Source organism: Mobula birostris, chromosome 8, assembly GCF_030028105.1.
Source record: "Mobula birostris isolate sMobBir1 chromosome 8, sMobBir1.hap1, whole genome shotgun sequence".
NCBI classification, from domain to species: Eukaryota; Metazoa; Chordata; class Chondrichthyes; order Myliobatiformes; family Myliobatidae; genus Mobula; species Mobula birostris.
The window spans coordinates 115,622,240-115,634,831 of NC_092377.1; the positions used below are offsets into that span (position 1 = coordinate 115,622,240).

Consider the following 12,592-nt stretch of genomic DNA (forward strand, 5'->3'; position numbering starts at 1 on the left):
CTAATTTTTTTTTACATCTGGTCAGACCAACCATTGCTCTGAGCAGGAAATTTTTAAAACTGCATAGCACTTTAAATATCTTTTGTAATATGCATACTATGAATATTTAGAATGAAAACTGAAAAGATCCTATACCTTTGATGACAAAGTCATAGAGTCATAGTAAAGTACAGCACAGAAACAAGCTCTTTGGTCCATCTAGTCCCTGCCAAACCATTTAAACAGCTTACATCCATCAACCTGCACCAGGACCATAGCCTTCCACACCCCTACTACCAATAAACCCATCCAAACTTCTCAAACGTTGAAATCAAGCTCATGTGCACCACTTGCACAGCAGCTTGTTCCATACTCTCACGACCCTCTGAGTGAGGAAGTTTCCCATCATGTTCTCCTTAAACTTTTCACCTTCTACCCTTAACCCATGACTTCTAGTTGTAGTCCCACCCAACCTCAGAGGTAAAAGCCTGCTTGCATTTACCCTATTGATACTCCTCACAATCTTTTATATTTCTATCAAATCTCTTCCCAACATTCTGCGTTCCAAGGAATAGAGCTCTAAACTAATCAATCTTTCCTTGTAACTCATGTCTTCCACACCCGGCAACATCTTTGTCAATTTTCTCAGTACTCTTTCCACCTTACTTACATATTTTCTGTAGTAGGTGACTAAACTACACACAATACTCCAACTTGGGCCTCACCAATGTCTTATACAACTTCAACATAACATACAATCTCCTGTACTTAATGCTTTGATTTATGAAGGCTTTCTTTACAACCCTATCTACCTGTGACACCACTTTCAATGAACTATGGACCTGTACTCCCAGATCCCTTTGTGCTACTGCACCCCTCAGTGCCTTATTGTTCACTGTGTAAGACCTACCCTCGTTGGTCTTACCAAAGTACAACACCTCACACTTGCCTGTATTAAATTTCATCTGGCATTTTCAACCCATTTTTCCAACTATTTCAGATCCCGTTGCAAGATCTGATAATCTTGCTGTCAACTGACAGCACTGGATACTGCAAAGGCAATGAGCGCAGAAAAAATCCCGGCAATAGTCCTGAAGACTTGTGCTCCAGAACTTGCCACGCCACTACCCATGCTGTTCCAGTACAGCTACAACATCTGCATCTACCCAGCAACGTGGAAAATTGCCCAGGTATGTCCTGTACACAAGAAACAGGACAAGTCCAACCCAGCCAATTACTGCCCGATCAGCATACTCTCAATCATCAGCAAAGTAATGGAAGTAATAACATTTGAGCTACCCTAGTGCCAGGAATTGACGGTCTCCAACAAGAGAGGCTCTAATCATCATCCCTTGACATTCAGTGGCATCACCATCACTGCATCTCCTATCAACATCCTGGGGGTTACCATGGACAGGAAACTGAACTGGTCTAGCCATTTAAACACCGTGGCTACCAGATCAGGTCAAAGGCTAGGTATCCTGCGGTGTGTACATAAGAACATAAGAAATAGGAGCAGGAGTAGGTCATCCGGCCCATCGAGCCTGCCCCGCCATTCAATTAGATCATGGTTGATCTGTCCATAAACTCAGTTCCATCTATCTACTGTGACGAGAATACATATAAAATTAAGATGTTTGCTGGCCTGGGTTAGCATCAGTGGCATCAGCAGTTGGTCTGCCACCTGTCCTCAGGGGAAGGAGAGATAAGGAACAATGAAGCAGCATCTGGAGATGTGTAATGAAGGGACAGGAGAGAGAGCTGTCTGGAGCGGCTCCCCCTTTGAACCCTGAACTGTTTGAAGTGATGGACAGGCGATGCCCCAGCAGGGGGATAAAAAGGGACAGGTTCGCTAAGGCAGGACACACATGACACCCGAGGTAACAAGACCCTGGAAGCGGTGCGCCTCTCACGAGTCGGTGGGAAGTACCGGACCTTAAACGCACAGGGTGGAAAGGTACGATCAGCGGGAACCCGGTGTGTGTCCACCCTCGCTTGGGTGCCGGGTTCACTGCAGAGGATCGACCGCATCTGGAGGAGGGGTCACAGTCGGTGACCTCAGGTGACATCACAAAGCACCCGCTCGAAAGCTGCTTGTGAGCAATATCGCCGGTCTGTGAGTGGAAGCCGTTTCTGAATGATCAGTCGTTCCCGTTCTCTCTCTCCCTCCCCCCACGTTGTCCATCGCCATGGCAACGATTACTGCGAACTGAACTAAATTGGACTGAACTTTTGTGTCACTTTGAAATTTGGTCATTTACCCCTAGACAACGATAGAGCTTGATTGATGCTGTTATCTTAATTCTGTGCACATGTGTGTTTATCATTGCTGAACTGTTGCATTTATTATCCTTTCGATCACTGTGTTGCTTGTTTCTTTAATAAAACTTTCTTAGTTCTAGTAATCCAGACTCCAACTGAGTGATCCATTTCTGCTGGTTTGGCAACCCAGTTACGGGGTACGTAACACTACCTTTTCCCCATAACCCTTAATTCCCCTACTACATAAAAATCAATCTAACTGTATCTTAAATATATTTAGTGAAGAAGCCTCAACTGCTTCCCTGGGCAGAGAATTCCACAGATTCATCACCCTCTGGGAAAAACTGTTTCTCCTCATCTCCGTCCTAAATCTTCTCCCCTGAATCTTGAAGCAGTGTCCCCTAGTTCTAGTCTCACCTACCAATGGAAACAACTTTCCTACTTCTATCTTATCTATCCTTTCAAAATTTTGTATGTTTCTATAAGATCCCCTCTCATTCTTCTGAACTCCAGAGAGTATAGTCCCAGGCGACTCAATCTCTCCTCATAAATTAACCCCTTCATCCTTGGAATTAACCTGGTGAACCTGCTCTGTACTGCCTCCAAAGCCAGTATATCCTTCCTCAAGTATGGAGACCAGAACTACACACAGTACTCCAGGTGCGGCCTCACCAGTACCCTGTATAGTTGCAGCATGACCTCTCTGCACTTGAATTCAATCCCTCTAGCAATGAAGGCTTCTTAATAACCTGTTGTACCTGCAAGCCAACCTTTTGCGATTCATGCACAAGCACTCCCAAGTCCCTCTACACAACAGCATGCTGCAATCTTTCACCATTTAAACAATAACCTGCTCTTCTATTATTTCTTCCGAAGTGGATGGTCTTGCATTTACCAATGTTGTATTCCATCTGCCAGACCTTGGCCCACTCACTTAACCTATCTATATCCCTCTACAGACTCTACATATCCTCTGTAGAATTTGCTTTTCCACTCAGTTTAGTGTCATCAGCAAAGTTTGCTACGCTACACTCAGTCCCCTCTTCCAAATCATCAATGTAAACAGTATACAGCTGCGGGCCCAGCACCGACCCCTGCGGCACCCCACTCACCACTGACTGCCAAGCAGAGAAACACCCATTTATACCAACTCTCTGCCTTCTGTTGGTTAACTAATCCACTATCCATGCCAATACATTTCCTCCGACTCCATGCATCCGTATCTTATTTATAAGAACCTGGTGCGGGACTTTATCGAACGTCTTCTGGAAATCCAAGTATACGACATCCACCTGTTCCCCTCTATCCACTGCACTCATTATGTCCTCAAAGAACTCCAGTAAGTTTGTCAAACAGGACCTGCCCTTTCTGAATCCATGCTGCATCCGTCTAATGGAACCACTCCTTTCTAAATGTTTCACTATTTCTTCCCTAATGACAGCTTCAAGCATTTTCCCGACTACAGACTACAGGTGTAACTCACCTCTTGACTCCCCAAAGCCTGTTCACCATCTACAAGGCTCGGGTCAGGAGTGTAATGGAATATTCATCACTTGCCTGGATGAGTGCAGCTCCATTTACACTCCATTTACACAGAAGATTGACACCATCCAGTACAAGGCAGTCCACTTGATTGGTACCCCTTCCACAAGCATCCAATCCCTCCACCATCGACAAAGAGTTGCAGCAGTGTGTATTATCTATAAGATGCACTGCGACAACACACCAAAGTTCCGAAGGCAGTACCTTCCAGACCCACAACCACTACCGTCTAGAAGGACAAGAACAGCAGATACCTGGGAACACCACCACTTGGAAATCCCCCTCCAAGTCACTCACCATCCTGATTTGGAAACATAAAACCATTCCTTCATTGTCACTGGGTCAAAATCATGTAATTCCCTCCCTAACAGCATTGTGGGTGTACCTACACCTCAGGGACTACAGCAGTTCACGAAGGCAGCTCATCACCACCTTCTCAAGGGCAACTAGGGATGGGCAATAAATGCTGGCAACACCCACATCCCAGAAATGAATAAATTTTAAAAAAACTACACCCCCAATCTTGGTGTCATTTGCAAATCTGCTGATCTAGTTAACCACATTATCATCCAGATAGTTAATATAGATGAGAAACAACAATGGACCCAGCATCAATCCCAGCAGCACTCCACTAATCACAGGTCTCCAGTTAGAGACACAGCCATCAAATACCACCTAATGGAATCTCCCACAAAGCCAGTGTCTAATCCAATTTACTACCTCAACTTGAATGCCGAGTGATTGAACCTTCCTGACCAACCTCCCATGCAGGACCCTGTCAACTGCCTTGTCTTTGTCAACTTTCCTGGTAACTTCCTCGAAAATCTCTGATTTCATTTATTAATGGAAGAGTATAATCTCCAAGTTTGCGGATGACACGAAGCTGGGCGGCAGTGTTAGCTGTGAGGAGGATGCTAAGAGGATGCAGGGTGACTTGGATAGGTTGGGTGAGTGGGCAAATTCATGGCAGATGCAATTTAATGTGGATAAATGTGAAGTTATCCACTTTGGTGGCAAGAACAGGAAAACAGATTATTATCTGAATGGTGGCCGATTAGGAAAAGGGGAGGTGCAACGTGACCTGGGTGTCATTATACACCAGTCATTGAAAGTGGGCATGCAGGTACAGCAGGCAGTGAAAAAGGCGAATGGTATGCTGGCATTTATAGCGAGAGGATTCGAGTACAGGAGCAGGGAGGTACTACTGCAGTTGTACAAGGCCTTGGTGAGACCACACCTGGAGTATTGTGTGCAGCTTTGGTCCCCTAATCTGAGGAAAGACATCCTTGCCATAGAGGGAGTACAAAGAAGGTTCACCAGATTGATTCCTGGGATGGCAGGACTTTCATATGAAGAAAGACTGGATGAACTAGGCTTGTACTCGTTGGAATTTAGAAGTTTGAGGGGGAATCTGATTGAAACGTATAAAATCCTAAAGGGATTGGACAGGCTAGATGCAGGAAGATTGTTCCCTATGTTGGGGAAGTCCAGAACAAGGGGTCACAGTTTGAGGATAAAGGCGAAGCCTTTTAGGACTGAGATTAGGAAAAACTTCTTCACACAGAGAGTGGTGAATCTGTGGAATTCTCTGCCACAGGAAACAGTTGAGGCCAGTTCATTGGCTATATTTAAGAGGGAGTTAGATATGGCCCTTGTGGCTAGGGGGATCAGAGGGTATGGAGGGAAGGCTGGTGCAGGGTTCTGAGTTGGATGATCAGCCATGATCATAATAAATGGCGGTGCAGGCTCGAAGGGCTGAATGGCCTACTCCTGCACCTATTTTCTATGTTTTCTATAATGAAATACATACAACAAAGAAAATCTTTCACCTTTTGTAAACTTTTTCTCATTTGTCTGTATTCCAGCTGCGCAGCAGCAAAAGCTATGTGTGCGGGAGCATTGCAGTTACTGTGTGGCCATGAACTTATGCAGTTTAGAGGGAACAGTAGATACAAAACTAGGTTTTTGTTGCCTATTTAATGTGCGAAAACAGTAACTTCTGAACCATGTGGTCACAAGGAATATCGCTAATTAAAAATGCAACATAATAAACACACACTTATACTTTAGTAACAGTTGAATGCTTTGATTATACAGTATATGCTTATCAAAACTAAGATAACAGAAAAACAGATATAGATCATTAAAATATTGATTTTAGACTACAGAAGGAGTCATTAGCTACTTGGTCTCCGCTTTCTGTTTAATTAGCGTATCTCTTGAATTTATAGGTTTGTAGAAATAGCACATACCGTCTTTTAACCTTGCAGCATTTATGCTGGGGCTCAAAACTAAACGTGGCTGGACCATAAAACATAGGAGAAACATCGGGCCATTTGGCCGATCGTGTCTGCTCCTCCATTCCTTCATGGCTGATTTATAACCCCTCTCAAACCCAATCTCCTGCCTTCTCCCTGTAATTTTTGACACCCTACTAATCAAAACCCTATCAACTCCCACTTTAAATGTTTAAACATTTGCATGGTGTCCGGCATAGGTATGTTCCTTTGAAGCAGGGAAAGGATGGTAGGGTAAAAGAACCATAGTGTACAAACGATGTGGAAAATCAAGTGAAGAAGAAAAGCTTACGAAAGATTCAAGAAACGGTGCTGATAGAGTTTTAGATAATTACAAGGTTGCCAGGAAGGAGCTTAAGGATGAAATTAGGAGAGCTAGAAGGGACCATGAGAAGGCCTTGGCCAGCAGGATTAAGGAAAACCCCAAGGCATTCTACAAGTATGTGAAGAGAAAGAGGATGAGCCGTGTGAGAATAGGACCAATCAGGTGCAATAGTGGAAATATGTGCATGGAGTTGGAGGACGTAACAGAGGTATATAATGAATACTTTGCTTCAGTATTCACCAGGGAAAAGGACCTTGTTGACTGTGGGGATGAGTAACAGCAGACTGAAATGATTGAGCATTTAGACATTAAGAAAGACGATGTGCTGGAGCTTTTGAAAAGTTTTAAGTTAGGTAAGCGAGCAACACACACAAAATGCTGGAAGAACTCAGCAGGCCAGGCAGCATCTACAGTAAAAAGTACAGTCAACATTTCGGTCTTGTTTGTGAAGTTAGATAAGTCACCAGGACCAGATGAGATATACTCCAGGCTACTGTGGGAAGTGAGGGAGGAGAATGATGAGCCTCTGGCATTGATCTTTGCATCATCAGTAGGAAGGGAGAAGTACTGGAGGATTGGAGGGTTGCAAATGTCATTCCCTTATTCAAGAAAGGGAGTAGAGATAACCCGGGAAATTATAGACCAGTGAGTCTTACTTCAGTGGTTGGTAAGTTGATGGAGAAGATCCTGACAGGCAGGATTTATGAGTATTTGGAGAGACATAATGTGATTAGGGATAGTCAGCATGGCTTTATCAAAGGCAGGTAGTGCCTTACAAGCCTGATTGAATTCTTTGAGAATGTGACTAAACACATTGACGAAGGTAGAGCAGTAGATGTAGTGTATATAGATTTCAGTAAGGCATCTGAGAAGGTTCCCCATGCAGGACTCATTTAGAAAGTAAGGAGTAATGGGATCCAAGGAGACCTTCCTTTGTGAATCCAGAATTGTCTTGCCCACAGAAGGCAAAGGATGGTTGTAGACGGGTCATGTTCTGCAGGGGGGTGGTGTCCAGTGGTGTTCCACAGGGATCTGCTCTGGGACCTTCCACTTTGTGGTTTTTATAAATGACCTGGATGAAGAAGTAGAAGGGTGGGTTAGTTAAGTTTTCTGATAACACAAAAGGTTGGGGGTGTTGTGGATAGTCTGAAGGGTCGTCAGAAGTTACCGCGAGACATTGATAAAATTCAGAACAGGGCGGATGGACTTCGACCCAGATAAGTGTGAAGTGGTTCAATTTTAATAGGTCAAATTTAAAAACAGAGTATAATATTAATGGCAAGATTCTTGGCAGTGTGGAGGATCAGTGAGATCTTGGGATCCATGTCCATAGGATACTCAAAGCTGCTGCGTAGGTTGACGGTGTTGTTAAGAAGGTGCATAGTGTGTTGGCATTTATCAACTGTGGGATTGAGTTTAAGAGCTGTGAGGTAATGTTACAGCTATATAAGACCTTGGTCAGAACCCATTTGGAGTACTGTGTTCAGTTCTGGTCACCTCACTACAGGAAGGACGTGGATACTATAGAGAGAGTGCAGAGGAGCTTTACAAGGATGTTGCCTGTATTGGGGAGCATTAGATTCAGTGTACTTGGCTTTTTCTCCTCGGAGCGACACAGGATGAGAGGTGATATGATAGAGGTGTATAAGATGATGAGAGACATTGATCATGTTGATAGCCAAAGGTTTTTTCCCAGGGCTGAAATGGCTAGCACAAGAGGGCACAGTTTTAAGGTGCTTGAAAATAGGTACGGGGGGAATGTCAGAGGTAAGTTTTTCACACAGAGAGTGGTGGGTGTGTGGAATGCTTTGTCGGCAGCGGTGGGGAAAGCAGATACAATAGGATCTTTTATGAGACTCTTAGATAGGTACATGGAGCTTAGAAAAATAGAGGGCTATGCGCTATGGAAATTCTAGGCAGTTTCATGGTCGACACAACATTATGGGCTGAAGGGCTTGTAATGTGCTGTAGATTTCTATGTTTTATGTTCTAAGACATGACAGTTACTTGCCTGGACCACCCTAAGAGCAGCTCACTAACACAATGAAGGACAAAGGTAGCGGAAAAACACAACAACCTGCAGGATTCCTCCATTTTGTATCACATCTTAACATGGAAACTTACCAACAGTCTCTTATCATTCCTGAGCCTAAACCCTGGGACGAACAGGAACCTTCCAGGAAAACTTTTGCCGAGGAAGTGCTGGCTCACCACTGACTCCTCCTGGGCAATAGCTACTGGCCTGCCAATGACACTTAGATTGCGTAATATGTCTAAGTTTCCACTCTGCGGTCGAAGACCAGCTACACCTATATGGGACATCTGTGGTCAGGTATGAAAAGGTTCCAACCAATAGGCAAAAATGTGGAATTATGACCTTGTAAGTTATTTTACACCTTTCTCATTTACTCCCACTTTATGCTCATCCTATTAAATACACTGAAGGTGCTAACGCTGAAACACACCACAAAAAAATCTTAAAATCCAGAAACATTACCTCCCAGGTTAGTTGTCTTATCAATTAAAGATGCCACTACAATCAGGCTATTGCCAGATGACCTTCCAGGTATGGCGGCTCTCTCCTGATGGAGCAACTCCACATCTTGGTCTGGGATGCTAGTTTTCCAAGGCATTATCTTCTTTTGTACATCTGTCCATTCAGCAACTTGATCCAGGTCAGATAGGCAACAACCTGAAAAGCATTTCCAACATTTCTAATTAATATTTTTGGATTTATATTTTGCCATTGATTAACTTCATGTCCATGCTACACTGAAAATGATGTATTTAATCAGCACGAGTATTTGAATTTGGGATTAATTTGAACAATTGTCAAAGACCTAGAGCATCGATAAACACAAGAGATTCTGAGAGGCTGGAAATCCTCAGGAGGGGAATGAAAATTGACATTTTGGGCTAATGAAGGGTCTCGGCCTGAAAAGTTGACTCTATTCCTTTCCTCCTCTCCATAGACGCTACCTGACTTGCTGAGTTCCTCCAGCTTTTTTACCCTGGAGTATTGAACTAGAGAATTTCACAAAAATGTATGAGGAATTGTTTATAAGCATGATAGATTTGCTGTCCTGCATCCAGATATTAATGCTGAATAATTAAATTATAATTTATATCATATTTTCTCAATGTTGGCACTTCTTTTCAAGGTCATGAGATCTTCTGAGTGCTTGATTAAGCAGTGTGCATATAAAATTAACTACCTAAGCTTTGCCGCTGTGTTCCACTGTCTTGTAATTTTACCCTAGGCTAGAATCAGCTGGGTTACATGTTCCAATTATCCAAAGAAGATATGTGGCATTACTTCTAAAAAAAATTCAGTTTTTAAAATAGCATGGCAAAATTCTCCTTCCATTTCTTAAAAGCAATAATTACTAGGAATCTATACAGAAAAAAAACTAAATAAACCTGGAATTATTTTTACTGGAAAAGGGGAAGTTAAGAAGCGATTTGATGTGAAGTGATAGGAGATGGAAATGAGCTGTTTCCCTTAGATGAAGGTTTAGAATGAAACGCAGTTTTTAGACTGAGCGCAGGTGATTTATTACCAAAAGCAGAGAAACATTTTTTAAATTAAATTTAAACTCAGAAGTGTATAGAGTCAGTGATTGACATAAATTTTGTATCCTAATATGCAAATAAATGACATTGGCATGAGGCAAAATTCTTGCTAATTGGTAATTTGGTTTATTACTGTCACATATACCAAGGCTCTTCTCACATACACAGAGAGACTGCGCTACAGGCTACAGTCACTCAGTTCGTCAAGGCTGTAAAGGTTTTCGGGTTAATGGTCAGTCTGAAGAAAACAATGATCCTCCATCAGAAGCTCCCTTGTGGTGTTTACAACCCACCTCGGATCTCCATTTATTACCGCTCTCTCACTACGGTTGAGCAGTACACCTATCTGGGCAGCGTCATCCTCAACGATGCCACGGTAGTAAGGGATGTTGACAATCAACTCACCAGAGCCAGCAGTGCCTTCGGGCATCTCCAGAAACGTGTGTGGAAGAACCACCAGTTGCGTCTGTCCATAAAAATCCAGGTGTCCGGAGCTGCCATCATCACAACATTGCTTTATGGCTCCAATGCCTGGGTCTTGTACCGCAAGCAAATCCAGTTGCTCAAGCACTTCCATCAGCGCTGCCTCCACTCCATTATGGGTATCAGCTGGCAGGATCATGTTTCCACAACGAAGTCCTGGAGAAAGCTCAACTTCCAAGCATTGAAGCCACTTTGCTGCTCAAGCAGCTCTGCTGGTCAGGCCACGTGTCTCACATGGACAACTCCAGGTTACTGAAAACAGTACTCTACGGAGAACTATCTCAGGGCAAGAGAAATTGCGGTGTCCCATGCAAGAGATACAAAGACCAACTTAAGCAGTAGCTCTCTCAGGCAAATATCGAGGGCAATCAGTGGCAGCGGATGACTTGTGACAGAGAACACTAGAGAGTGCTGATCCATGGAAGAACCAAGAATTTAGAGGAATCTGGAAGAGCGACTGCTGAAGAGGAGATGCAGGAAGGATCCTACTACCCAAGTGTCCGCATCCCATATCCCTACTGCTCCAGAGTCTGCAAATCCAGAATTGGTCTCCACAGTCACCAACAGTCTTTCCTGAGGACTGTTCTTCCCTCTTCATCATACAGGGAAGAATTCCACTCATACAGATCATTTCACTACATCAGTACACTGAGATAGTACAAGGGAAAAGCAGTAACAGAACGCAGAACAAAGTGCCACAGTAACAGAGAACGTGCAGTGCAGGTAGACAATAAAGCTCATGGCCATGACAAGGTAGACTGTGAGGTCAACAGTCTATTTTATTATGGAAGAGCTCCGTTCAATAGTATTACAACAGCTGTTTCAAAGGTGTCATTGAACCTGATGCTGCATGTTTTTAGGCTTTTGTATCTTCTAACTGTAGGGAAGGAGGAGAAGAGATGTCTCTTGGCAGTTTTAGTAAAATATCATAAAATATCTCAATTTGGCTCAAGTCTCCTACCACTATTTGCCGCAGTAACCAGATGTCACACTTGTTCACCTACATGTGTAACGTGGTTAAAGCTATACTGTACTTGCACTGTCATTCTTCTAACTCAGTCACAATTCCAAAATGTTTGACATTCTGGTGAAGATCATCAAAGGAATGGTGCCAAAGAAATTGGAAGATGATAAATATTACGATATTGCTTCGAAAAGTCTAACTATTGTGCAGCATTTGGGCACATTAAAAACTACAAGATACCAATAAAAGGAATGACAAAAGTAACAATATTCACCAATATTTAATTGGCCATCACCTTAAGCACCTCCTTCCAAAGTCAGTCCAATGTAGCCATAGTAGAAAGGTGGCATCAGTATTTTCCACAGCACCAGCCATGGCTTTCCATCTAGAAGACCCAGGACAGCAGTCACATGATGATGCCACTATTTGATACCAAATCATACCAACTGGAAACACATATTACATACATTAATAATACGGTCAGCCAAGTAGTGTAACATCTTACAGTGCCAGCGATCGGGATTCAATTCCCACTTCCTACCATTGCCCGTAAGGAGTTTGTACATTTTCCCTCTGTGGAGCTTCACTCAAATGCTCCAGTTTCCTCCCGCACTCATTCCAAAGTCGTCTGGTGGTAGGTTGTGGGCATGCTATGTTGGCATGGTGACAGTTGCAGCATATCCTCGCACTCTGCTGGTTGTTGACGCAACTGATGCATTGCACTGTAAACTTTGATGTTTCGATGCACATCTGACAAATAAAGCTAAAATTTAAATCTTTAAAATCTATCATCACAAAGCAATACTCAATAAAACTTTCTTTATGAATGAAAGGGAGTGGGCAGTAAATATCACTCGCGCACATACATAATGAACGTTTGGAGACAAACGCAAAAAAAGGAGATGGGGAGGGGGAAGGGAAAAGGCAATGGGGAGGGGAAAGGGAAAAGGAAATGGGGAGAGGAAAGGAAAAGGAGATGGGGGGGAACGGAAAAGGAGTTGGGGGAGAGGGAAAGGGGATCGCTATTTGATTTATTTTATTTTCATTTTCTTTAGAACTTCAGCTTGTAACAGGCCCTTTTGACCGAACTAGGTGTGCCATCCATCCATCCATTGCATCCATCAGACCAATTAACCTACTAACGTGTATGTCTTTGGATGAGGGAGG

At 43.2% G+C, this 12,592-nt stretch overlaps 1 protein-coding gene across 2 annotated transcripts in view; it reads right to left on the reverse strand.

Moving 5' to 3' along the window:
- LOC140201612 (probable methyltransferase TARBP1) overlaps positions 1–12,592 on the reverse strand; it is a 398,438-nt gene that overhangs the window by 92,844 nt on the left and 293,002 nt on the right. For both annotated transcript variants that reach the window (XM_072265981.1, XM_072265979.1), the window contains one exon: positions 8,903–9,097. In XM_072265981.1, coding sequence (XP_072122082.1) covers positions 8,903–9,097 — 195 coding nt within the window. The remainder of the gene's footprint in view (positions 1–8,902; positions 9,098–12,592) is intronic.